Genomic DNA, 26040 nt, shown 5'->3' with positions numbered 1-26040 from the left:
CACGCACCACACGCCCTCAGCTCCCTCTCGAGGAGCCCCGTTTGTCCGCTGGGGCGCCAGGCGGCCCGAATGCCGTGCAGTGCGGCAGGATGTGAGCAACGTAAGAGCAGAAGGAACCAGGCCGACCACCCCTCCACGAGAGCTCAGCTCGTGAAAGCGCCCCTGCCCCGTGCGGGTCTGGTTCCATGTGAAATCAGACGAGTCATGGAGAAAGAAGGGCTTGACTCAAACGCCTTCAAGGGGATGGTGGGAAACCAGTAGCCTCATTTTTGAATCCAGTTTGGTGCAAAACCACAGACACTTTGGGGTTCTAAGTCAAATGGCCAGGTTAAATCACATTCCCCTCCTTTTTCTAAGTTTCGAGGTAAAAAAACGAAAGTCCTAAGAATATAAAACCCCCAGTGTATTGTGTTATTTACAGGCAGGCTTTTAGGGAAGCAGATAAAAGTGTTGCAGAATAAACACAAAACTACTTTGGAGACATTTGAACCATGTTCCCTGTTTTAGAAAACCGGGAAGAAAATTGCAGAGCATTTCATACTCAGTAGTTGGCCATTATGTTGTGAAATGCTTACAGTGAGGAGTTAAAAGTCCAAGAGTTCATTTCCTGGTCGCCTGAACACAGAAGGAAAGAGACCCAGGAGAGGGAGCTGCCTGTGCTTATACATTCACACACACACGCACACACACCCTAGTCGCACACACACCCCAGTGCATCCACATCCACAGCCTAGTGCACACACACACCAGTACACACACACCCAGTGCACACACATACACTCCAATGTATGCACACACACATATAGCGGTGGGGAAAGGCCAGATCAGTCCTCCTATAGAAAGTGGGTCCAGACGCCTGGGCGGCTCAGTCGGTTGAGCGTCCGACTTCGGCTCAGGTCATGATCTCATGGTTTGTGGGTCCAGGCCCCGCGTCGGGCTCTGTGCCAACATCTCAGAGCCTGGGGCCTGATTCATATTCTGTGTCTCCCTCTCTCTCTGCCCGTCCCCTGCTCGTGGTCCCTCTCTCAAAAGAAACATTATTTAAAAATTAAAAAAAAAAAAGGTGGGTCAACACCTGGGGTCCCACGTGTGGAGCTGTCCCACCCACCGGCCGCTCGTACTGGGCTGCCTGCACAAAAGCTCTTTGTGCAGACGGACAGCCGAGCTCTTCTTATCAGAGTGGCCCCTGGAGTCTCTGTGCCCTGTAGACATGGACTGACGACTGGCAACCCGGGGCTGGGCTTTGCCTGGAAGCGGACCCTGTGCAGTGGAGATGCACAGTGGCCGTCCCACGTTCCCTTGGTCCCTGGAAGTGACCCCGTGCTGTTGATGCCCTGGCTCTACCAGTGGAGTAGCCACTGACTCAAATCTGATCTTTATTCCCAGACGTCATCCCTACAATGGAGCCTAGTTCTAATCCTGAATCATCCACAGACCTCAGCGTCAGCCAGGATCATTGTCACTGTGGTGATCTGTCAACTAAATTCAGTGTCCTCATACTCACACAGTTAGATTTCTAGAGCTGAGAACACACAACAGATCTTTTTTAATGCCCTTGACAGTAACATAGATTAAAGTTTCAGTTTCTATTGAAACTCTAGAAATCCATTTCTATTGATTTTTTGGTTTTGGTTTTGGTTTGTTTGGGTTTGTTTTGGGGTTTTTTGTTTTTTTGGGTTTTTTTTTAGAGAAAGTGCGAGCGGGGGAGGGCCAGAGGTGGGGGGTGGGGGGGAGAGAGAGAATCCCAATGCACAGCCTGAAGCTGGTCTTGAGCCCATGACGCTGGGATCATGACCTGAGCCAAAATCAAGAGTTGGATGCTCAACCGACTGAGCCACCCAGGCGCCCCAAAACACATCGGTTCTGTAAAGAAAGGACTGTTCCTACAGTTTTTCTGAGACATGAAATTGCGTTTCAGGAGCTCTTAGGTGCGTCACTAAAGGCGACTGTTTCGAATATGTGCACGGAATCTATGCACCAAAGTGTACGTGTGTGTGCACACGTGCATCCTGGAACTCAAGCGCGTGCCTTCCTCTGATTTCTCTTCTCTCTCCTGCTCTTGCACGTACGCAGGAGTTGACAGGCAAACTGCCCATTGAGTATCCCTTGGACCCGGGGGAGGAACCACCCATCGTTCGCAGAAGAATCGGGACGGCCTTCAAACTGGATGAACAGAAAATCCTGCCCAAAGGAGAGGTGTGTCCTTGATGTTGTTGGATTCTGCCACATCAGCCATATTTGTCCCACGTGTTAGGGCTTCCAGACTTTCTGTAACCGTTTCTTCATTCTCCCTGATGCCAGATGCCTTTTCCCTTTTGCTCCGGGGTATCTCACCTTTTAAGCTAGCTGGTTAGTCAGTGAGGGGCTCCCCTCCCTGGGATTAGTTACCTTGCTCCTCTGTGAACGGGGAGCCAAGTGCGTGGCTGCCTGCTGTGTGCACAGGGAAGCCAGGTGTGCTCCCAGGGGAGACAGAGGCAGGACGGAGCTGGGGACGGGAGAGCTCTTCCTTCCTAGAATAGCTCTGTGCATGTTCGTGCCAACTCGGGGGTACTTCCTTTCACTGATTCTGGACTGATCTATGCAGGGACAGGTAAGGAAGACAGGGCACCACGCGGACTTCTCAGTAAGCATTTTGATTTCTGTGGAAGTTGTGTGTGGAACATGATAGGCCTGTCACAAGTGGCTACGTTAAGCTTGGGAGAACATCCCAGCAGCACACACTTGGGCCTGTCTTTTTAAGGACCTCCCGACCCTTTGTTACTGGGAGCCCAGCACAATGTGGAAGAAAACCACCAGAGAAGCAAACGGGTGCAGGCACCCCGTTGTCGGGGGGAAAGACAGCAGGGTCTGCCCTCGATGGCCTTAACTTCACGTTGCTGCGAAAAGTGCTACCAGACTTTCAGCAAGATGCTGGGCCCTCCTAATGTCACTCGTCTACTTTTAGGGGACCCACTGAAGCTTTGCTTTTTCATCCTCTTTGGCACTAAATGTTGGTGGGGGGCTGGGGCTGGAGAGGTCAGGACTGGGGAGGGGGGCGGGGGGAGAGTCTTGGGTCTCCCTCCGGTTAATAAGCTATCCAGCCTCAGACCAAGAGAGATTCAAGGCCAGGCAAACCTTTAGGCCTCAAGGCCATGTCCAGGAAATGTCTTTCCAGATTTATTCTGAATGAAGCTACTGATGAAAATGCTCTTGAACAGAGGGCTTAAAAGGACAGGCATCAAAGCCAATGGAGGAGGGAATGCCATGTATGTGTTTCCATGCACAGACTCTAAAAAGTGATCGGGGGGAGCTCACATTCTTGTGTCACACCCGCGGTGGGTGAGTGTGAGGGTGAATCCCAAGGGGACACAAGTGCCCTGCAGCCGCCAGCAGGGGATCAGTCTGAGATTGGCACTGGCGGGTCCCCGGGGGGACTGGTAGACACCTCAGAAGCTTCATCCACATCACAAGCTGCTCTTCCAGAAGATAAACTTCCCAATCCTTACATCTCTGAGCCTGAGAAACACTTAACTTGCTACTTAACACCTGCTTAATCGCGCTCAGCGGCCAAGAGTTGCTGAGCAGAGAGGAAACAGCGGGGATGCATGGCTCGGGGTCAGGACGAGGTGGGGGGTGAGGGTGGGTGGGATTCAGGAGACCACCCGGTTGGGCGTTTTTCAAACCCGGCTGTCGGCAGGATTGCCTGAGGAACTGCCATGCCCTTAGGCCGGACAGACGCCTGGCACTAAACTTACAAGAGCAGACCCCACCTTCGCGAGTGCACCGTTGTTCTTCCCGCAGCCCCGAGGGCCTTCTCACCAGCGGCTCCCTCACACTGTCCAGGAAGAGAGGACTGTCCTTTCCTGAGAAGCTCATGTGCAGCCCTGTCTTCCTTCCCTGTCCCTGCATAGATCAGTCCAGACTGAGTGAAAGGAAGGACCCCCAAGTTGGCACGAACATGCACAGAGCTATTCTAGGAAGCGAAGAGCTCTCCCACCCCCAGCTCCGTCCTGCCTCTGTCTCTCCTGGGAACATACTTGGCTTCCCCATTCACGCAGCAGGCAGCCACGCACTTGGCTCCCCGTTCACACAGCAGGCTGCCATCTGGACAGGCAGCCCCGCGGCTCTGTGCTCGTCTCTGCTGAAGGGGCGAGAGCGCGTCCTGGGCTCCCACACTGGGGCGGTCTCGGGCCAGGGCTCTCCTAACCACCCGGGAGCAGCTGCTAGCAGGAGTTACCCGCACAGAGCAGCCTTTGTCCTCGGTGACTTGTTTGTTTCAAGACCCCGGGCGGGAATCCATTTCCATATTCTTCTCCCTCCGGGGAACAAGTGCAGCCAGCCCTGGAAGGAACCGGAAGGAGTTTATCAATCTCCTGAACAGTTCTGTGTAATCTTCACCTCCTCCTCCCTCCTGGGCCCCACTCCCCTCAACAGGAAATGAATCCGGCTAAGAGTTCTGTGTTGGATGGATGGAGGCTGTCGGCCTGGTGCGTGCCTCCCACAGGCGAGCCTTTTTTATCCGGCCCTGAGCTGGAGAGATCTGTCCATCCCGACAGACGTGGTGATGGGTTCCCACGTGATTAGGTCGCTTCCTGTCACGTTTTTGCAAGGCTGCGGATCGCCTGGGGCAGGATGCACGGGTGGCCTCCCCGGGCCTCGCGGGCAGGTACTTGAACACCCCTCTGCCGAGCAGCGGAGAGGCGGCGGGGGGCACGCCATCCCCGTTCAGCCGCTGCGTCCGCCAGGCTGTTTTCTGGCAGCCACAGCCGGCAGGCCGGAGGGAGGTGCCCCAGGGGAGGAAGGAGAGCGCCCCGAAGCAGGGCTGCTGCGCCCCCCTGTCCGCGCCTCCCAGCCCAGAGCTGCTGAGAACAAGCAGGTGTGGGCACGGCCGGAGCTGGCACGAAGGGCTTCCGAGAGAGATCCCGGTGAGCGGGGTACGTCCCAGCACAGAGGGCTCAAAATACGAGAGACAGAGGGCACGAGTGCGAGGATGGGGAGTCACACACGTGTGAGCTCCTGTCGGTGAACCCACCGCACCCCCTGCCCGGGATGGTGAGAAGCGCCAACCAGACAGGCTCCGAATTTCCACGAGGGCTTGGTGTCCACGAACCTTGCAGTGGGGATGGTGGTAACCGAGGCAGGTGGCCCCCCGCCTGCGGCAGGGGAATCTGCTTCTCAATGATGCCACCAGTGGAGAGACCGACACTTGTCTCCTAAAGGTAACGGGAGCCAAGAGTCTCGAAAGTGGGGGTGCCCCGGGCACTAGCTGCCAGAGGTTTTAGGAGAAGGGCCATTGCAGGGTCAGGCGAGGTTGGGGCTAGGCCCCGGGCCTTGCTGATTTCCTCGGATGCGTGTCTCCCAAAGAGTAGGGCTCGCTGGCCCTGGGGCAGGGGTGGGGAGGCGGTGTCCCCCTGCCCCGCGTCCCACCGAGTGTAAGCCCGTGTCTCCCTCCCACAGGAGGCCGAGCTGGAACGCCTGGAACGGGAATTTGCCATTCAATCCCAGATTACAGAGGCCGCCCGCCGCCTCGCCAGTGACCCCAACGTCAGCAAAAAACTGAAGAAACAAAGGAAAACCTCTTACCTGAACGCACTGAGGAAGCTGCAGGAGATCGAGAATGCCATCAACGAGAACCGCATCAAGTCTGGGAAGAAACCCACGCAGAGGGCTTCGCTGATCATCGCCGGTCAGTGCTAACTAAGCCCGCTCCCCACAGGGGCCCCTGGACACTGGCACCAGCACCAGCCCCGAGAGCGGGTCCACAGCTGGCTCCCTGCATGACCTGCGCAAGCTGTTTAACCCCCCGTGCCTTATTTTTGGTCCAGAAAGTGAAGCTCATAAGGCCCGGTAACCAGATAGGAACAACACAGCGTGTTCAGGTCCACACCAGAGGATCCCACAAACCGAGCTGTCCGGATCCCTGTCCGCTGTGCCCTGGGAGAGCCAGCAGCCATGAGCTACATGCTCTCATCGGCCCTCACCGGGAGCTAGGCTCAGCCAACCGTGCCTGCCCAGGTTCTGATGTCCTCGGGGACCTGATCACCCTGCCCGTGTCTGGAAGGAGAGAGGGTGGCTGGGGTCCGCTGCGAGCCAGCACCCCCGCCGAGCCTGTGTCCTCCACAGACGGGCTGTCTCCAAGGGCCCCCTGTCCCAAAGCCGAACCCCGGGAGGACTGGGCCACCCCACTCTGATTGTCTAGAGTCCTGAGGTCACGACTCCTGGTCAGGAGGGTTTAGAAGCTCGGGTGATTACATTTGGCAAATGCTAGAAAGAAACCCCCCCGAATCCACCCACGGCCGTCGAGTCCCCCAAACTGTTTTAATCCTTCTTTCCTATGTCAGCAAACTCTTTGAAACCTACGTCAGATACTCCTTCATGGTTCACGCATGTTGCAAATACTTCTTCGGGAAGATAGAAAGTGGGATAGAGGTGACCAGGGGCTGGAGGGGGAGGCGGAATGGGGAGTTAGTGTTTCATGGGTACAGGTTTTGTTAGGAAAAATGAAAAAGTTCAAGGGATGGTGATGGTTGCACAGTAGTGTAAATATACTTAACAGCACTGACCTGTTCAGCTAAAAACGGTTAAAACAGTACATTTTACGGCGTGTATATTTTACCACAATTACATACGTATAAATCATATGTACTTATAACATACGTAGAGCACAATTGTGTCACCTTAAAATGTGGGCAAACGAGGGAAGCAAGGCTCTACCAGGGCCTCTGCCCCCCAGTTGCCCCCATCCCACCAAACAATACAAATAAAATAACTTCGTAGTTTAGAAAAACAAGAGACCGTTAAAAAAAAAAAAAAATCCTTTCTTCTAGGAAATTTGGAATAACCATCTTTCCCCATCCTGCCCTGTTGGCCTTGGCCAAGACTTTGTCACTTGCTTGCCCACGTCTTAACAGAGCTGCAGTCAGCCAGCCTTTCTCCGTCTGAGGCCTCTGTGAGACCTCCTTGGGGAGGCCCAGCTCTGCAGAAACCTCCAGCACGGTCGCCAGAGCCAAGTTTGGGAGGGGTACCACAGGGACAGACCCGTCACTGGTCGGCCCCAGAAGAGCCTGGTTCCCGGCCTGCCCGGCCCAGGCGGTTCTGTGAGCGCTGACAACAGAATTCATATTTAAACAAGTATCTGTCCCAGCGGCACACGGTCCCATGCAAATTTGCAGCTATTGTTTTTAAGTGCTCAAGAATATACTTTATTTTGCCACCGCCTCAAAATGTTTCTGCCACACTTGAATTAGAGGAATAATTACAGTTCTTCTTAGTTCCTTAGTCTGGTGTTTTATTTCTTTTCTTTTTGTTTTTGTTTTTGTTTTTGTTTTTGTTTTAACATTTTCCGAGAGCAAGAGAGGCAGAGCATGAGTGGGGGAGGGGCAGGGAAAGAGGGAGACACAGAATCGGAAGCAGGCTCCAGGCTCCGAGCCGTCAGCACAGAGCTTGACCCGGGGCTCAAACCCACGAACCGTGAGATCATGACCTGAGCCAAACTCAGACGTTTAATTGACTGAGCCACACAGGCACCCCTGGTGTTTTATTTCAAGAGCTAAAACACTAAACTTGGAACTTCAGATTGGGACCTTTGCTCGTTTTGAACAGAGCAACTCCAGACAAACCACTCCCCCTCGGTGGCCTCAGTTTCCCTAGATGTTAAGAGGGGAGGCCTATTTTACTGGCTCCCCCTTGGGCACGTTCTCATGGTTAACTAGTATCTATAAAAATAAGCTTTGGAGAGATAGAAGCTATAGTTAGCAGCCTGCGTTCACCACTAACGACTTAAGAAGTTTACGGAGAAGACATTTATTGCCACAAGACCAAAGCCAAGTCCTTAGCTAGTTTCGCGCGTACCAAATACATAGCAGTTCACTGCCTTTGGTTGGGTTGGAACATGCCCTGAGATCGGGCCGGGACAACGATGTGGCTTGACCAGGCCGGGCAGCCTTTATCCTGGATATTAAGCTGCTCGGCACGGCAGGGTCCAGTGAAACAAGAGTGCAGATACACAAAGACTGGCACATCGCGGTGTCAGGAGCGAGGGATGAGCTAATGACCCACCCCAGGGACTGTCAAAGGAAATGCCAAACAGCATTTTGATTGTACTCCGTGTGTTCTTTCTGGTTAGAAAGAGGAGGATGTGGGACGGTCCCAGACGTATGATTTTTACAAGTAGGTCTTTGTCTAAGGGTGGGCTGAACTCATAGACTCTTGCTCTTTCTCTTCTCAGATGGAAATATTGCCAGTGAAGACAGCTCCCTCTCAGATGCCCTTGTGCTAGAGGATGGTAGGTTGTCCGTTTCCTGCTTCAGAACTCGGACACGGATTAACGGGGATTAAGCTGTATGCAGTCTGGCACAGCCCGGTGGGAAGACCAGAGCCAGGCTGAGGTGATAGCGGGGTGCCCTGCCAGTCCCTGGTTCACAGCACTCACCCACTTGGGGGTAGGTGGGCACCGCGTCAGCTCGGGTCTGTAGGAACTTCGGTGTTTCCCATGGCCCAGAGGTAGGAGGTGAGGTCCATGAACGGTGTTCTCTGTTTTATAGTTGCCAAAACCGCATTAAAAAAAATTTTTTTAGTGTCTATTTTTGAGAGCGAACATGCGTGCACGAGGTAGGGAAGCGCAGAGAGAGGGAGACAGCATCCGAAGCGGGCTCCACGCTGACAGCAGAGAGCCTGATGCGGGGCTGGAACTCACAGAACCGTGAGATGATGACTGAGCCGAAGTTGAATGCTTGACCAACAGAGCCACCCAGGCGCCCCACAGTTTTAACTAAACACCATGTGCAGTTTCCTTTTGAGTATTCATAGTTTCTGGAGGAAAGACATGGTCTTTGGTTGGATCACAAGTCTAAGATTGAAGCTCACTAGGAAAGCCTGGGAGTAGCAGGAAGAAAAACCTTCCATACCTTCCTGAGAAATCTTGAAAACCAAAGAGAAGATGTCCCTTTAGATTCCTGGTCAGGCCTTGAAATTGTCTTCCTGTTCACCATTGACCTCTGAAAACCCAGCGGTTATCAGGATATTTTCTTGGGAAATTCTTAGAAAAACAGAACTCATCCTCCACGCCCACACCACCACCACACACAGGGGTAGAAAGAATTCGAGGCATGGGACCATCTCTGAGAATGTTCCTGTGGGTTTAAATCAAAACTTGGGAGGCGAGGACATTGACGATATGGAAATCTATTAAGTGGCAGTTAATTTTTCTGCCATTTAGGAAAACCTCAGGTGGGCAGTGCTGAGTGGCTGTTGAGACAGAAAACCTTAAAAGGTCTGCCCGACACATAGTCATGATGGGAATTGCAAGGATGAAAATAATCGCTATTGATGTGGGGAAAGGCTGGCAGGTTATTTACCCAATGGTCTTGGCCCTGCTGTTAGCAATCAGGTCATAATATTTTTGTCCTCAGCATAGTTCTGCGGGTGGGGAGGAAGCCAGGCTGTGGGGGAGCAGGGAGAGGGGCTTTGAGTACGAGCGATCCGGCCCTGGTTTTGGCCTCTGTGGACTTCAGTCTCTCCAGATGAGGGAACAACAATTGAGCGAGATTCCTTTGTAAGACAAGAGTTGGGGGAGGTACGTGTTGTTGTTGGCTAACGTGGGTGCATGGATGGCGACTCGTTTCCTCCTGTGTTCCAGACCCCCTAAGGGGCATCATCGCCTCAGTTGGACCATTGCAGGCTTGCCCCTCCTAGGGGCTCTTTGCTTTACTGATTTGAGGGGCGGGCGCATAATAGATGCTGGGTTTCAAGGTTGGGGGATGGAGAATTAGGCTTTGGATAAGAATATGAATTGTAAATGGACTGCGGGGCCAAGTGAAAGGTGGTTGGAGCTTTTGGGGTTTGCTTCTGTGTATTTTTTCCCTTCAGACCCGGCCCTTTGCCTTCACAATGAGCACTGACTTTTCCCCCCCTCCCCCCCTGCTCACTGCTGTTCCCTCACCCCCCCAGTTGTTCACCCTGATTATCTTCCTTAACCCCTGCCTCGTCTCTCTCCCAGCCTTGCCCACTCGGAACCCTGACGGTTGACTAGCTCTCACACAGGATTTTCATCCTGACCCCTCCGTGCATAGGAAGTTCCAGAGTCTTCCTAAGGGCTTTCAGACCACATTCCCCACTCAGCCTGGAATCAAAGAAAAGCAGAGAGAGTAGATCCCTAGAACTGCCAACAGATAATGATGCGCAACATACATAACTTTCATTTTTTTTTTCCTAACAAGTATTTATTGAGCATCATTCCAGGCACTGAGGTGATAGAAGCAAACACAACAGAACCCTCCTGGAGCTGAAACTCCCCCAGACCAAATTAGACGCTTAAGGTCTATTGAATGAAAACTTTACAACATGTTAATGACTATGTTTTGCTCTTTGGTATGAAGCAATCATTTGCTGTTGGGATTTATTGGCACTCAGGCTTTACTCCATCTGTAGCTAATCAAAAGTGAAAACTTCTCTCCCCATTGAAGGCTGCTGCTTGAAGTTTAGGTTTGGTTCATTCTGGTTTGACTTGTCTCGGCAACTGGGGAAGCCGTGGGGTACGCTCGTTGCCTGGACGGACGCCTGTCTGGATTGTGGGGGGCGGGGGTGGAATGTGGTCATTGAGCGGACGCCTGTCTGGATTGCAGAGGGGGGGGCGGCTGTGGGTGGGGGTGGGAGGATCTGTCTGGGTCGGTGGGAGGGACCTTTGCTCAGTTCGTCTCTCTCCATCTCTGTGCAGAAGACTCTCAGGTCACCAGCACACTGTCCCCCTTACAGTCTCCTCACAAGGGACTCCCTCCTCGACCACCGTCACACAACAGGCCCCCTCCTCCCCAGTCCCTGGAGGGACTCCGGCAGATGCACTATCACGGCAGCGACTACGACAAATCCCCCATAAAGCCCAAAATGTGGAGTGAGTCCTCTTTAGATGAGCCTTACGAGAAAGTCAAGAAACGTTCCTCCCACGGCCATTCCAGGTGAGCTGGGTCGGGGAGATCACATGAGCTTGTGGGAAAAAACAAAGAGCTGTCCCAAATAGCACCCACAAGTTTCAGAATCCGCACCAGCTTATTCCCTCCCTCCTGGGGCGGCCTTAAAACAGTGCTGCGCTCGCAGCGCCCTCTGCTGCTGACCCTGTCAAGGTGCAGATCGGTCGTGCAAAAGGGAATGGGGGTTTGGGGCTCACAGTGTCTTGGCAGATGGTCTTAATGTTGTGAAATGACACGGAAATTAACGAGGGAGGCTTAGGCAGTGCCCTTCTGAAAAGGCAAGAGAGGGTCTACTCCCAGGAATCGCAAAGTGGTTCAGAACCCTACAGCATCATCCAACAGGATTCCAGGGCCAGACAGCTGTAATCTTAGCCGTGCATTATCAGCTCATTACTCAGCTGATACTGCAGAGAGATTTTTGGAAGGCATTTTGGTCTGTTTCTCTGTTTTTCTCATTTCCTTTAATTACACCCTTTAAAGCTCCCAGTGGCTGTCCAGACAGGTAAATATTTGTCCGCTGGAAAACAGAAACTGTGGTTGAGGGCAGGAACTTCACAGAACAGTCCACTGCCTGTTATGCACAAGGCTGATGAGGGTTTCTTTCTTTTTTTTTTTTTTCTTTTTTTGAAGATTTTTATTTTCTAAGTAATCTCTCCATCCACCGGGGGGCTTGAACTCACAACCCTGAGATCAAGAGTCGCATGCTCTTCTGACTGAGCCAGCCAGGCGCCCCCACTAGGGTCTTGGTTTCACACTGTGGTGCAGGTCGGGGCCGAGGACCCCCCCCCCACAACTGGGGCGAAGGCTGAGAGCCAGAATAGGAATCTGGGGCGGGGGGGCAGACCCAGGCGAGCTTTCCCGACACCAAGGCTGGGGTCCGTGGCCGGGCAGCTCCCCGGGAAGAGGTGCGGTCGTGTGTGGCCGTGACCAGCCTGGCATCCTCTGGTTTGCAGCAGTCACAAGCGATTCCCCAGCACGGGCAGCTGTGCAGAAGCAGGCGGGGGCAGTAGCTCCCTCCAGAACAGCCCCATCCGCAGCCTCCCTCACTGGAACTCCCAGTCCAGCATGCCGTCCACACCAGACCTGCGGGTCCGGAGTCCCCACTATGTTCATTCCACGAGGTGAGTGTACCAGGCCTTTGGGCCACCTCCGTCCCTAGACCAGACCTCCCTTTGTTAACCTGGGCAATGCCCCCCAAACTGGCCCAAAGAACCGGTAAACTGGGGTCAGGCCGGAACCAGTGAGGTAGGTTCTCGTTAATGCAAAGCGGGAAGAAGAATCCGGGACGGCAGCGGTGAGCCCCCGTTAGCTACGAGACCCGTTCGTATCCCAGGGTCTACATCCGGGAGTCACCTGGGAAATCTCCAGGCTTCTGGAAACAGTGGGCATGGAGGGAGTTTCCTCTCTTTTTTAATTTTTTTAAAGTTTGTTTATTTAAGCAATCTCTACACCGAAAGTGGGGCTCGAACTCACGACCCCGAGACGGAGAGCCACATGCTCTACCGACTGAGGCATCCAGACGCCTCACGGAGGGAGCTTTCCTAATCAAAATGGAGGCAGGAGAGGCTATCCAGATCAGCAGGGAACATGCTGGAAACGGAACGACCTTGCACTGATAGGGGGTGACATTTATTCTCTAGTCTTCATGTGTCTTCCCGCTGAGGCCTGGACTTTTTAATGTCTCAGGGTGTAAATTCATTGAAGAGGAAAAGGAACTGGCAGAAGTGAAGTGTGACTCACTCCTGCATTTTCTGAAAAGAGGCACAACCAAAGCCATCATTTGATTTGATCAGATTGCGTAGGGATTTGCATACGCACTGATTGCGTAGGGACTGTGGCTCCAAGGATGGGTTTGTATAGGGTAAGTTGGAGCTCGCCGGGCAAGACTGATTCATTCTTTCAGGTAGCATACTTGTCACTTGCCTGTATGCACGAGGTACAACCGTAGGGACAGAACAGTGAACGAAAGAAACCACACTCCAGCTCTCAACGGACTGACGTTTTAGTAGGGGAGAGTGGCAAGAAAGAAAAAGGTCTGTCCCGTGGTGATACGCACTAAGAAAAATGGACAGGGGGCTACATAGTGAAAGGCAAGAGTGACCGTTAAGTGAAAGCATCAGGGCAGTTCTCTCTAATAAGGTGACATTTGCATAGAGACCTGAATGGATGGGGTAGCCAGTTCTGAGGATACATCCGAGAAGAGCAAGGTCAGAGCCCCAGGGCCAGGCCTGCACTTAGCATGTCCCCCGGGGGGCTAGAACGGCCGGAGCAGATGACCGAGACCGTGGAGAGGAAAGTGAGGCCTGAGCCCCGAAGAGCCGCTCGGTGGGGACTTCACGTTCTACCCTGAGTGGCAGAACAGGAACTCACCTCCTCCTGTGCTTGGCCGCCCTGAATGTGACATGTGTCCTAACATTGTCCACCCCTGTGACACTGATGGATGTTTACAGTGTGGACTATAAGCAGAGTGGATCATAGACAAAGTAGTGGCATGAGGAGTGTGTGCAGCCGTCAGGTTTAAGTGTTAGCTGTTCCGGGCGGATGGGAACCTACGTGGGTTTCCTAACAGTATCTGGTTGAACCCTGTGAAGTGCGCTAAGTCGGCCTTTCTCTTGCTCTTCAAAGAGTAGGCATTTCATCTGATGGCACGGATTCTCCTGGTTCTCTTTGCATCTATAGAAGCGTTTTGCGCCGTTTAAAAAAAAAAAAAGCCAGGCTATTAGGGTGCCTTTCCAGAGGCCACCTTTCTGTGGGTGCCGTCCGCTGTCCCGCCCCCGCGCATACTCGAGCATCCAGTCGGGGGATCTGCGGTCCCTCCGGCCCCTTGGCTTCGCCCGGCGGGACTCCCAGGGCCACCCTGCTCCCGCCCAGCTCTCCTCGGTGCGGTTCGCCCGCGGCTCTGGACGGCGGGTTCTGTCCTTGCCTGGGTCCCACGAGCGCAGAGCCTGCGCCCACCCCGTCCCCCCAGGCGCCCCTCCCCGGGGCACCCCCACCCACCCGCCCGCCCGCCGTCTCCCCGCAGGTCGGTGGACCTCAGCCCCACGCGGCTGCACAGCCTCGCCCTGCACTTTAGGCACCGGAGCTCCAGCTTGGAGTCCCAGGGCAAGCTCCTGGGCTCGGAGAACGACACGGGGAGCCCCGACTTCTACACCCCGCGGACTCGTAGCAGCAACGGCTCCGACCCCATGGACGACTGCTCCTCCTGCACCAGCCACTCGAGCTCGGAGCACTACTACCCGGCGCAGATGAACGCCAACTACTCCACGCTGGCCGAGGACTCGCCGTCGAAGGCGCGCGCGCGGCAGCGGCAGCGGCAGCGGGCGGCGGGCGCGCTGGGCGCCGCGAACTCGGGCAGCATGCCCAACCTGGCGGCGCGCGGCGGCGGCGCGCACGGCGTCTACCTGCACAGCCAGAGCCAGCCCAGCTCGCAGTACCGCATCAAGGAGTACCCGCTGTACATCGAGGGCGGCGCCACGCCCGTGGTGGTGCGCAGCCTGGAGAGCGACCAGGAGGGCCACTACAGCGTCAAGGCGCAGTTCAAGACGTCCAACTCGTACACGGCGGGCGGCCTGTTCCGGGAGAGCTGGCGCGGCGGCGACGAGGGCGACGCGGGCCGCCTGACGCCGTCGCGCTCGCAGATCCTGCGGACTCCGTCGCTGGGCCGCGAGGGCGCCCACGACAAGGGCGCGGGCCGCGCCGCCGTCTCGGACGAGCTGCGCCTGTGGTACCAGCGCTCCACGGCCTCGCACAAGGAGCACAGCCGCCTGTCGCACACCAGCTCCACCTCCTCGGACAGCGGCTCCCAGTACAGCACCTCCTCCCAGAGCACCTTCGTGGCGCACAGCAGGGTCACCAGGATGCCCCAGATGTGCAAGGCCACGTCAGGTGAGCGGGGCGGGGGGGAGGGGGGGGGGCTCCGGACATTCTGAGATCGTTAGTTCCAGAAACCTGGGCTGTCAGATGGCTGAGACTGGGGGCCTTCGGGTCCCCTCTCCTTCACGCGCTCCCGTCCCACCCCTGGCTTTGGGGGACAGAGATCTCAGAGCCGGTGGGGAGGAGGAGGCAGCGCCTCCGACCCTCCCCAGCGGGCTGGGCCAAGTCGCCCCGGGTTCAGCATCCTAGGTAGAGATGCGAACCCTCCCTCCGGCCGCTCCTTGTAAGGACAGACATCAGAGAAGCCCCGTGCCGACGTGGCTCGGGGTTTGTTCCAGTCAAAGCTGCACCTTTACCCTGGTGAAGAGACACTAGTACGTTACAGACCCGAGTGGCCCCTTCCAGGGGGACACTTGTTCCAGGCATGGCCTTGCGTCCTGGAGCCTTGGAACTGGGCCGTGTCCCCTGGGTGGGACCGACTGGTGGGGGGGAGGGGGGAAGGGGGGGTTAAAGTCCCAACTGCTCCTGGGTTCCCATGTCAGGGATGTTAGGAGGTGACCAAAAGAGTTTTTATAAAGTGCTTTCAGTACCTCGATACTACACCTTTAAAGCTTTCATAATTAGGCTTTTTTCCTTGTACTCAGAGCATTGAGCAGTGCCAAACATAAAAAAGTAAAAACGGAAAACACCACCCTTTGCTTCAGAAGCTAGTAGCTTCTCTGGGAAAGAACAGCGGTGACAGCCACCCCCAGTGCTCAGCAGTGACCGCGGGGCTCGCAGCACACGTGGGCCGGGGCGGGCGGGGGGGGGGCGTGCAGGCAGGAGGCTCTGCTTAGACAGACTACAGGGAAAGAAAAGGGAGGCAGCTGAGACATAATAAAATGATTTTTTAAAATAGAGGAATAAAATGAGAGTGATCAGCACACAGAAGGGATTCCAAGTCAGGACCTGACTTGTGATGGGAAAGAGTTAAGTGAGGATAAAGATCGGGAAGGACAGAAAATGGGGTTCACCTTTGGGGAACAGGAGGGGATTCTTGGGCCTTGGAATGAATGGGACAAAGAGGAGGGACCGGCCGGCTGCCTGGGTGCACCAGGCCTCACGGCTCCCGCATTCTATGCCCCGTGTCCCCAGTGACTCATTCGTTTATTATGGCGGCACATTGGCCAAATGACAGGTTCCAGAGAGGAGAACAAAAGTGACTCAGGCAATCATGAAAGAAACCATGGACTTGGAGGTCCTAGAACCTTCTCCGTGTTCCTCCTTCATCTATAAAATAAGCCCAGTGAAACTCGCCCGGGACTTCGCAGGAGGGTTTGGAGAAAGAACGAATGAGTGCGTTGCTCGCATCATTTAAAAAACATGAGCCTCTGTAACTGTTCAAAGCACTAGCGGTCTGACAGGAACAAGGAACCAGGAGTGTTTCCCTTCTGTCAAAACTGTAGCACTTGCCTGGTGATGAGGTAACTCTTTGAGAGCATATTTTAGAAGTTCTAAACGTATTTCGAAGGTCTAAGAAGCTGTATCTGAAGTTTAATGAGAAAGATACTTTGGAGAAGACCGAATTGGCCAAAAGTCGGTGGGGGAGGGGATCGCCCCCACTGTGACCCTGCCACGGGGTCATACCCAGCATCTCTGGAAAGAAGCTCCTTCACTGGAGCTGTCTGACCCCCCCTTTTCTGCATCACCCCTCCGCAGCTGCCTTACCTCAAAGCCAGAGAAGCTCAACGCCGTCGAGTGAAATTGGAGTGACGCCCCCAAGCAGTCCCCACCACATCCTAACCTGGCAGACTGGGTGAGTCCCCTGTTCAGACCTTCTGCCCCCTTCTTCCAGCCTCTAGAACGTCAGCTTTCCTCATCAGTTAGGAAGGATGTCCTAAACACAAGATCCTCGTTGCCAGAAGGGTGTACCCACCAAAAACGTGAGCGTTTGTTCCTGGGAAACCCCTTCCTTCCCAAAGCAGCTGCGTGAACGCTGTTACCTCCCACCTGGCTCCTTTCCGTCCCTGTCCGTGTAGACGGGCCAGTTCTCTGGGCTCTCTTTTCACCCTGGCGGTGGTCCCAGGAACGTGGGGAAGGTGGGTGCCGGGAGTCAAACGGCACTCCTTTGGGCAGAATTCCACGCGGCGTTTGATTTGTGTTCAGATTCTATGAGGCGGACTTCAGGGGGCGGGGCAGGAAGGGGAGAGGGGACTTGAGCTACTCTTGCTTCTCGCCCTGCCCCCACCTTAGAATCAGGACGCATCTGAAGGAAAAGGGCCTGAGGCTCCGAGCCCTTCTCTGTCCTGGCTCCAGCTGCTTGCTCTTAACCCACAAACCAAGGGGATCAGGTGCAGGTTCCCTGAGATCTTTCAGAAGTGACGCACAGCAAAGTAATGAAACCAAAATTCCGTTCCTTTTATAGCTGCCAGCGTAGGCATAGAGCATTCTAGTCTCGTGGACGGTTAGACGTTCTGACCCCTGACGTCCAGCAGATACACGTAAATCGCTTTCCTCACGATCCCTGCCTCTTCTGTTGGTCCTCACACGTCCCCTCGGACTGGCTCTTAGGTTCTGTCTGCGCCCGCTGGGTCAAGGGGTGAGGGATCCCTTGATGGGGCTCTGTTCAGTTTCTAGTTTGCTGGAGGGCCCGTGGGGAAGCCTGGGAAAAGTTGACGGCCGTCTGGGAGTTGAATCATAGGACAACAGGACCAGAATGGGCTCCACTGGCTGCATTCGGGCTCCCGTGCCTGGCAGACGTTTTTGTCTCTGTAAATTTCTCCGGGGTGACTTTAAACCAGGCTTTACAGGGCCTTAGTATTTGACAGAAGGGAAAGGGGAGCTGATGTGTGTTGAGTGCCTGCGGTGTACTCAAAGGCTGGGAGCTTTTTCTGACATTTATAAGTTTCATATATTCTTCACTGCAACCTTGCGAGGGAAAGAGCCGATCTCTTAGTTGTATCGATGAGGCTTAGAGAGAGTAGGTGCTCTGCCCGGAGTCCCACAGCTGAACGAAGCTGCGTTCTCTGGCCTCCGGAGTCCTGTCCTCTTCCACCGGCCAGTGGTTCTGAGAGTGCTGCCCTCGGACCGGCAGCTCGAGCCTGTGTGGTTTGGGATTTTGTTACAAATGCAGACGCTCCGGCCCATCCGTGACTTACTAAATGAGACAAGGTGGGGGGTGGGTGGGCAGGGCATTGTGTTTTAACGAGGCCTCCAGGGGATTCTGATGTCTGCTCAAGTCTGACAGCCCCTCAACTATAGCCCATGATGCCTCTTCCTCCTTTTGAGTCAGGAGAACCCATAGTCCCAACCACAGTGATCTGTGTCCACTCCCATTTCTTGGTCTTTGGGGCGGCAGCTACCCTCTCCGTCCTTATTACAGGTCGTTATGACCCTCCCTCCCATACCAACCACAGGTCAGGTCCATCACGCGTGGTCGGGCAGCTACTGCAAGGCCTCAGGCCCGAGAGTGGCACGGAGATTAAATTCATAGGAGAAAGTACGCCAGACCTTGTGTATCTTGGTATCTCCAGTGGCCCAGCCATTTCTCCCAAATAAGGAACTTCCCATTTCAGGGTCTTTGTCGCGATGGTCCACGTTTTCTGAATCCTGCCCAGTCTCCTCTAATCTGATTATATGACTGTTATTTGCGGGAGGGCAGGCCTGAAAGGAGTGAACGCCCTTGAGCTGGCCTTGAAACCCGCCTGTGTTCCACCACAAAGAGCTAGTGAGGAGGCTGGACAAATTGGAAACCAAGCTGTTGGAGGGTCCTTGAAGTAAACGGTTATCAGATTGAGGAGGTGGACGGTCATCGACAACCAGCAACTGTTCTCTGTGATGTGACAGGAAAAGGAGAAATGGGTACAAAGTGCCAAAGCCCGCCTTCCGAACAAAACCAAAGAGGAGGCCTTTGAGTCACTCTTGGGGCTTGAAAGTTCTGCGTGAGTTCTGTTATTTGTCACTAACGCTTGGGTGTATAGTCGACTGATCTTTGCAATGTATTAATAAGCTAATCATGTCTGTGTCAGTTCCTCTCTTTAACATGACCTCTCTTCTCTTCCTTCTTCTGCTTTCCTTTGTTCAGAGAAGCAACAGAAAACTCACCCATTATGGATGGGTCTGAGTCTCCAACTCACCAAAGCACTGATGACTAGAGGTATCGTAAGGGGGTGTTCGGTTCTCCCCGCCCTCCCCCTCTCCCCCCCCCCCGCTGCTCACGAGTGTGTGATCTCACATGTGCTGCATGTGTCGCCCTTGTCCGCATCGTAATTTCCAGAAGCAGCTTCTGAATGCTGTGGAAGGCGTTATTCTTATGTCTTATTTCTAGATACCTGGGGAACTCTATGTTTATATGTTTTGACACGAGATGTTAGATATTCCCACTGCTACTTCCCAGAAAAGACCCCCCTGTGCGTCGTAGCCCTTCCCAGACTCTGTGTACGCAGATATTTGCAGAAGCTTTTACTGGTGTCATGGTCAATGTCCAGGAAAAGAGGAGCGTCCTACAGTTTACACGGCAAAGCACCTAAACCAGACTGAGTTGATCCAGTCACCTGCACGTCACCCCTGTTTTCATCCTGCATTCCTGAGGGACAGATGTATACTCGGCCACATGGCCTGCTGTCCAAAATGTCCCTAGATAAGCATCACCGTCCTCACTACTTGGGAGCTCGTTGGAAATCTGGACTCCTGGGCCTACTGAATTTGAGTCTGCATTTCAACGAGACCCCTGGTCAATCCAAGGCACATTCCAATTTGCACAGCACTGCCATGGTGGCCATTAAAACCCGTGCTACCTTGTCTGGGTCTGGTTACCAGGGACCAGAATCTAACTGGCAGACAAGATGTTGAAATTTAAATAGCATTGCAAAGGTCAACTAAAAAGATAAGGATACCATTCAGAAGTGGATAAAAAGTTGTAAGCTTATGTAACCAGAAAATTAAAATCCTATGTTCCAGGAACCATGCTGGAGACCAGAGTTCCAAGGGGAGGGGAGGACCCTGGCTCCAGGGCCATACCTCTTGAACCAGGCCTCCACCTCCACGGCCTGGGGTGGAGGGACCTGGAGAAAGGGCCATTGCATGGGCAAAAACACAGATGCACGAACAAGCAGGGCCTTTGTTTGGTAACCACCGTGTTGCTGTAGATAAGGAACCAGACTTCCACCTAAAAGGTAAGGTAGGATGAGGTAAGGAACAGTTCCGAGGTGGCAGATAGGGAATTAGGAAAACAGGGGCTCAGCCTTGGAGAGGGAGATGGTGTTAAGAAAGCAAACAACAGGGGCGCCTGGGTGGCGCAGTCGGTTAAGCGTCCGACTTCAGCCAGGTCACGATCTCGCGGTCCGTGAGTTCGAGCCCCGCGTCGGGCTCTGGGCTGATGGCTCAGAGCCTGGAGCCTGGTTTCCGATTCTGTGTCTCCCTCTCTCTCTGCCCCTCGCCCGTTCATGCTCTGTCTCTCTCTGTCCCAAAAATAAATAAACGTTGAAAAAAAAAAAAAAAAAAAAAAAAAAAAAAAAGAAAGCAAACAACATTCCGCTGAGGCAATCTGAAAGATTCTGTTGGCTTTATTCACCAATTTATGAATGAAGCAGCCTCTTGTCTAGCAGAAGAAAGGAGCTCAGAGGAACTAGGCAAAATGAGACTTTTATAGCCAGGAGGGAGAGGGAACAAGGAGGCTCCACTAGACAAAAATCGGTTGGATATGGCCAAGTCACTTTCCTTTAGGGAATGGCAGGGGTCTGTCAGGCAGATGCCCTAACTGGTCAGCGGATTCCTGACCGACTGGTTTAAGACTCCACTTCTGAGGGAGCCGAAGTTCGGTGAAGTCTGTTCTGTGACGTGGACCTTAGCGTGAGTGACTCCATTTGGGGCCTATTTTCTTGTTTTCAACATGTCCTTCCTTTTGATCCGATTCTCAGCCTGAGGGATGGGATCACAACTTAAGGCATGAGGGCCGCTTCCCTCTAAAGCTCCGGTGTTCTTGTGGTCTTTTGCCAAATGTCTGTGTGGTATTCACGGGTCATGACATCAGGTTCGTTCTTTCCGTTGGTCATTCTCTTTGTTCCTTTTCTGAAGTTCTGTTCTTAGGGGGATTATTTGCTAGGTGGTTAATGGCTGCGAACATGGATTGAAACCTTTTGAGGAAAAAAAAAGGTAGAGAGACGACTGTCATTATAGCAGGATCGTGCCCACTGTCTGGAGTGCGCATTTAAAAAAATGTTTTTAACGTTTATTTTTGAGAGAGAGTGCACGTGAGTGGGGGAGAGAGAGAGCAGGACACAGAATCCGAAGCAGACTCTGAGCTGTCGGCACAGAGCCCGACGTGGGGCTCGAACTCACAGACTGTGAGATCGTGACCCCAGCAGAAGTCGGACACTTAACCAACGGAGCCCCCCCCAGGCGCCCCTCAAGTGCACTTTGGAGCCGTGGTCCCCAAGACCCAAACCAAAGGAAGACCCCACTGAAGGAGTCGCTTTCTTAAGTCAGCTGGCTTGTGTAGTGATCTGGTGTAGCCGCGTGTCAGCTCCCCCAGAAGCATCTATCCTAGGAATCACTGGTAGGTGGCTATTGCTTTAGCAACGGATTCTGCAACATCTTCAGGAGTGCAGGAGAGGTTCCTAATTGTAGCCTCATTTGCACTTACTCCTGTCTAGGGCTTCTGTCAGGGAAGCAAACTTTGAATATGAATCCTTCATGCTAATTCCTATTTAAGGCTTGGGACTCCCAAGAGCACCACCATGGAGGCCAGTAAGACTTGAGGGGCTGTAGACCCCACAGGTGGTTTTCTTTGGTTACCCTTCCCTTGTGTCCCTGTCTTTGGATAGAGCCTGGATGCCAAGTCCCCTGGGTCAGAGGTTCTTAACCGGGGACTGTGACATGACGGAGAAGGGGCTGGGTTTGGCCCGGAGAAACCGAAGCAGTGGGAATGAGGCAGAAGTTTGTGACGGGCAGAACTATGGGATCACAAGCACCATGGGAAATGCAGTCTTTTGGAGGTTAGATCACCTTTCTCTCTGCAGTGGCCTGAGCTATGTGAACAAGCGCATTACCTTTTCAGGGCGGGGCAAGGAAAATGGTGGACAAAATCTTGAAGACCCTTCAGGGAGTAAGACTTAGGTAAAAGGTGATCAGAAAGCGAACGAGGAAAGAAACTTTCTTACCCCCCATCTTGGGAAGAAGCAGTCGACCTCTCTTGCTGGCCCACTTGAGCTTGAGGTCTCCGGCTTTTGTACCGGACCCAAGGTCAGATGGAGCCTTCCTCAGTTGTGACATAGGCATCCCGGGTTCAACACCTTCTAATTTGGCAGGAATGTCAGCGGTCCAGAGTTCTTGGTAGGGTTCTTTCCATGCGTTTCAGTTTTGCAGAATCATCAGAGTAAAACAATCAAGGGTCTGTAAATGACAAAATGCTAAAGTTCTGGTTGTAGTTCACTATAACGGAATTGAGGAAATCTGGTTACTTCTGTGATACACACAATTTAAAGATAATGACTAGATGTCTGAATATTATAATACCAGGACATATCAGATTTCTAGACACTTCATACAATTTTAGACTGTTTATACTAATAACATGATCCATACAAATAATCTAATAAGGTTTTTATCACGTATTTGACAATGCTTCCCATGTAGTTTAACACAACAAATAAACCTAATTAGTATAGCATCTTTTTTTAAGGTGAGAGATAAATCCTTTGGGATTTCCCAGGGACACTCTAGGAAAATCTCAAATTTCTAGGGAAATCTCAAAGTTACCTTAAGGTCAGGAAGACACCCTTGAGAATCTGGTTACGAGAAACTGTCTAAATATCAACAGGTTTGAACACAGGACTAAATAGGATCACAGATCATTATGAAAGAATACTTCATTAACATCCTGTCACTTTGGTTAGGTAGATAAAGGCAAATAGACAAAGTGACAGAGTTGTGAACAAAACTTAGCTCTTTTACTAGTGAGAAGACTGGGTTTTCTTATGGAATGGACGACTTCATAAAGACCACATGAAGCACGATAAATTATTTTGCTACAACACAAAATCTTGGCTGTCCAGGCCGATTACTTGAAAGGTAAATCTTTTACAGTTGCTTATCAAAATCAGACCAAATGTCCAAGAAGACTTAGTCCTTTCAAGAGAAAACCAAATTCTGTTTTTGCACCTGCGGGCTTTGGATGATAAAACGCATTGGGGCACGGGGGTGGCTGGGTCAGTTAAGTGTCTGACTTCAGCTCAGGTCATGATCTCGCGGTTCAGGAGTTCAAGCCCCGCATCACGCTCTGTGCTGACAGCTTGGAGCCTGCTGCGGATTCTGTGTGTGTGTGTCTCTCTCTCTGCCCCTCCCCCACTTGCACTCTGTCTCTCTCCCTCTCAAAAATTAACATTTAAAAAAAAAACCCTCATTAAAAAACTTAAATCCATTCCCATCTTAGCCAACTTGACCACATACCAAATTCCCTTCGCAAGATTCCTTTTCCACAAACCACCTACCAGTTTTTTAGATCCGTTCAGATTTTGTTCCATGGAACAAAAAGTTGGTAGGTGGCTTGTAGAAAAAAGAATCTTGGGAAGTAATTTGAGAATGTGGTCAAGTTGGCTAAGAGCAACCATTTTGCTTCACTTGCCTACTTTTCATCCACACTTGTTTCTTTTTATTATTTATAAGTAATTTTAATTACATATATTGATGAGAATTCTTAACCCTTAGAATTCTTCATTTCTAGTAAAAACTATGAGCAATCGTGAATGGTCTCTTACACTAACGTTCTGTAGATTTGCAAACTTATAAATACACTTCATGATTTCTAGAAGTAAATTCTTCTTCATAGTAAACTTTTCCATATGGCCTCAAACAGGTGTACTAATAGGCCCAAATATCTTTATGGCCTCTGTAAAAGGAAGTGAAAAGTGGATAAATCTGTGTCCAGTAATGAACACTTTAGTATTTTATTTGGAAATGAGTCAGTGAAAGTCCATCCTTAACTTAGCTCACTATAAAATTTTCAGGCTTCAAGTGACTAAAAAAGATTTTGCAAACTTGAGAGAGAAAGAGAGCACAGGGGAGAGGGGCGGAGGGAGAAAGTGAGAATCTCCAGCAGGATCTGCGCCTGGAACGGAGCCCGACACAGGACTCCATCTCACGACAGTGAGATCACGACCTGAGCCAAAATCATGTGTCACACGCTCAACCAACTGAGCCACCTGGCGACCCCTGGAGACTATTTCCTAAGCAGACTGACCCATAAGCATAACTATTGTTGAAAAGTTCATTTATGAACCTTTATCATCCTTCTGTTTATTTTCTTGTTCTTAATTTTTAGATTACTCCTAACATCTCATGAGCATTAGACAGCTGTCATCTTAAATGATCTTTTTGTGGCCAATTCCGTAATAGACAACATGAGCTTATTTGACTTTTAGTTAACCTAGGAAGTAAAGGAGTATTGTATTTCACACTGGTAATTCTAAAGACATGCCTATTGTAATGAAACTAAGCAACTGAAATTAGCTTTCATTTCCCGAAGATTACCCTAGACCACGTGAACTTGAGAAACATTGGGGCTAGCGTTTATTCTTCTTACAGTGTCCATCATCTGTATAGCCCTTGTTTGTCTTTGAGCCAAATAAATAGAGCTCTTGACCAATTCATTTTGTCAGTACCATCCAGAGGCAGAGAAGATCCCACGTGTATCACAGGCACACATACACTTACAAGATCATGGACACAGATACAAAGATCTTAGAACTTGTGTGTGAAATTTTTAGCCACGAGACAGGTGAAATACTGTAAAACTCACCCATTTATAAGAGGATCACATTCACATCATGCTTCTGGTAAAAGGGTGAGTCAAGGGGACTTCAACTTTTCACTGATACTTGTGAAGACAACATTTTCCACCTTGGAGAACACCACTCTCCCACAGTTTTTCCCTTCTGATGAGAACAACTTTGATTCCTAGAGAAAACCAAACATAACACTTCCATCTCTACGGCACAGAGAAAGAACACAAGTTCGGTGAAGAAGGAATATTGTTACCCTAAGGCCAGAATTTTACAATACCCACAAGCCTTTTTGAGATGGCTAAGGGGAGGTTTGGGGATTGGTAAAAATGATAGGTGGGCTTTGAATTGCTTCCATTTGAATTGCTACATTTCTGTTCTTGCAAAGACTTGAGTTGCAAGACAACAGGTGTTTGTTTTTAACATTTATTTATTTTTGAGGGAGAGCACGAGTAGGGAGGGACAGAGAGAGACAGAGAATCCCAGCCAGGCTCCATGCCATCAGCACAGAGTCCAGCGTGGGGCTTGAACTCACCAACTGTGAGATCGTGACCTGCGCCAAAATCAGTAGTCAGACACTTAACAATCTGAGCCACCCAGGCACCCCAAGACAACAGTTTTTAATTTCTCAGAATTGAGTTGCAGCCTGAGTGACCTCACAGTCTCACCCACCCATCCTGTTATGTTATATTCAGCTTCTTTATCTCAGGGAGATCTTTCTCTAAGATGGAAATCATTAGGTTTCTACTAATTTAGAGCTGCTGATCTTTGTGATCTTCTTCTTTCCCTCTGGGTACGTAGTTCCATTTAGTCTGGGGGGAAGATCTAAAAGAAAGTTTCTGTCAGGCTGTGAATGTCAGCTTCCAAGGTAACCAACATCTGACCACAGAGCTATTTTACGAATCCTTTCCTATGTCCTGGCCCGTTTCAGGTGGGACACTCAATATTTCTGGCAGTATGAACCCCATGGATGCAAAGGCATCCGCAAAGAGGGTGCAAAGCATACTCCCCTCTTGAGATGCACGGCCATTCCCAAAGACGGCCAAAAGGAATTACTCCCTGGGGAGTAATAGGTCTAGATAAGGCAAGGAAGGGAATATGAAATTTCACAGTCGTCTCTCAAATGGGCACAGCAGAGACTGAGGAAAGGTGCCTCTGGTGAGGATCCCCACCCTTTTCCCGCTTCTGCCACTTCACCAGGACCTCCCCTGCAGGGTCCTCCAAAGCAAGCGGAGCGTACAGCCCTGGTGGCTACCAGAACAGGGCAAGGCTTTCCATAAATTTCAATTTTAGTTTCCCATTGGCTGTTTAATAGAGTAATAGGTAGCAGGTTCCCAGAAAAGCCCTGAGTTCCGTCAGCTCTGAGAAGGACTCGTACAGAGGCCCACGTTTGAGGCCAGTAACTGGGCAGACTTTTGGCTATGGTCATGTAGTCCCTTCCGAGCAGAAAGGCAGTTCAGAGGTTT

General features: G+C 51.8%; 2 protein-coding genes across 11 annotated transcripts in view; one reads left to right on the top strand and one right to left on the bottom strand.

Moving 5' to 3' along the window:
- Nucleotides 1-26040, top strand: part of FRMD4A (FERM domain containing 4A) — a 217079-nt gene that overhangs the window by 183461 nt on the left and 7578 nt on the right. Inside the window, exons 16-22 of the mRNA XM_047066791.1 lie at nt 2074-2196; nt 5437-5665; nt 8207-8263; nt 10694-10931; nt 11897-12064; nt 13966-14828; nt 16515-16611. Of these exons, the coding sequence (XP_046922747.1) occupies nt 2074-2196; nt 5437-5665; nt 8207-8263; nt 10694-10931; nt 11897-12064; nt 13966-14828; nt 16515-16611 (1775 nt within the window). The remainder of the gene's footprint in view (nt 1-2073; nt 2197-5436; nt 5666-8206; nt 8264-10693; nt 10932-11896; nt 12065-13965; nt 14829-16514; nt 16612-26040) is intronic.
- PRPF18 (pre-mRNA processing factor 18) overlaps nt 20342-26040 on the bottom strand; it is a 76979-nt gene continuing 71280 nt past the window's right edge. For 9 of the 10 annotated variants that reach the window (XM_047066804.1, XM_047066792.1, XM_047066799.1 and 6 more), the window contains 3 exons: nt 24592-24749; nt 21956-22187; nt 20342-20929 (listed from right to left, as the gene is read on the bottom strand). The gene's annotated coding sequence lies outside the window, so the exon portion shown is untranslated. Of the gene's footprint in view, nt 20930-21955; nt 22227-24591; nt 24750-26040 lie in introns of all 10 variants that reach the window. The other variant, XM_047066800.1, reaches the window with a different exon arrangement.

Source organism: Lynx rufus, unplaced genomic scaffold (genome assembly GCF_022079265.1).
Source record: "Lynx rufus isolate CCGP_SWC_20201006 ecotype Redwood Valley unplaced genomic scaffold, mLynRuf1.p SCAF_7, whole genome shotgun sequence".
Taxonomy (NCBI): Eukaryota; Metazoa; Chordata; class Mammalia; order Carnivora; family Felidae; genus Lynx; species Lynx rufus.
Note: the sequence above shows the minus strand (reverse complement) of the source record. Positions and strands in the feature narration are given on the sequence as shown.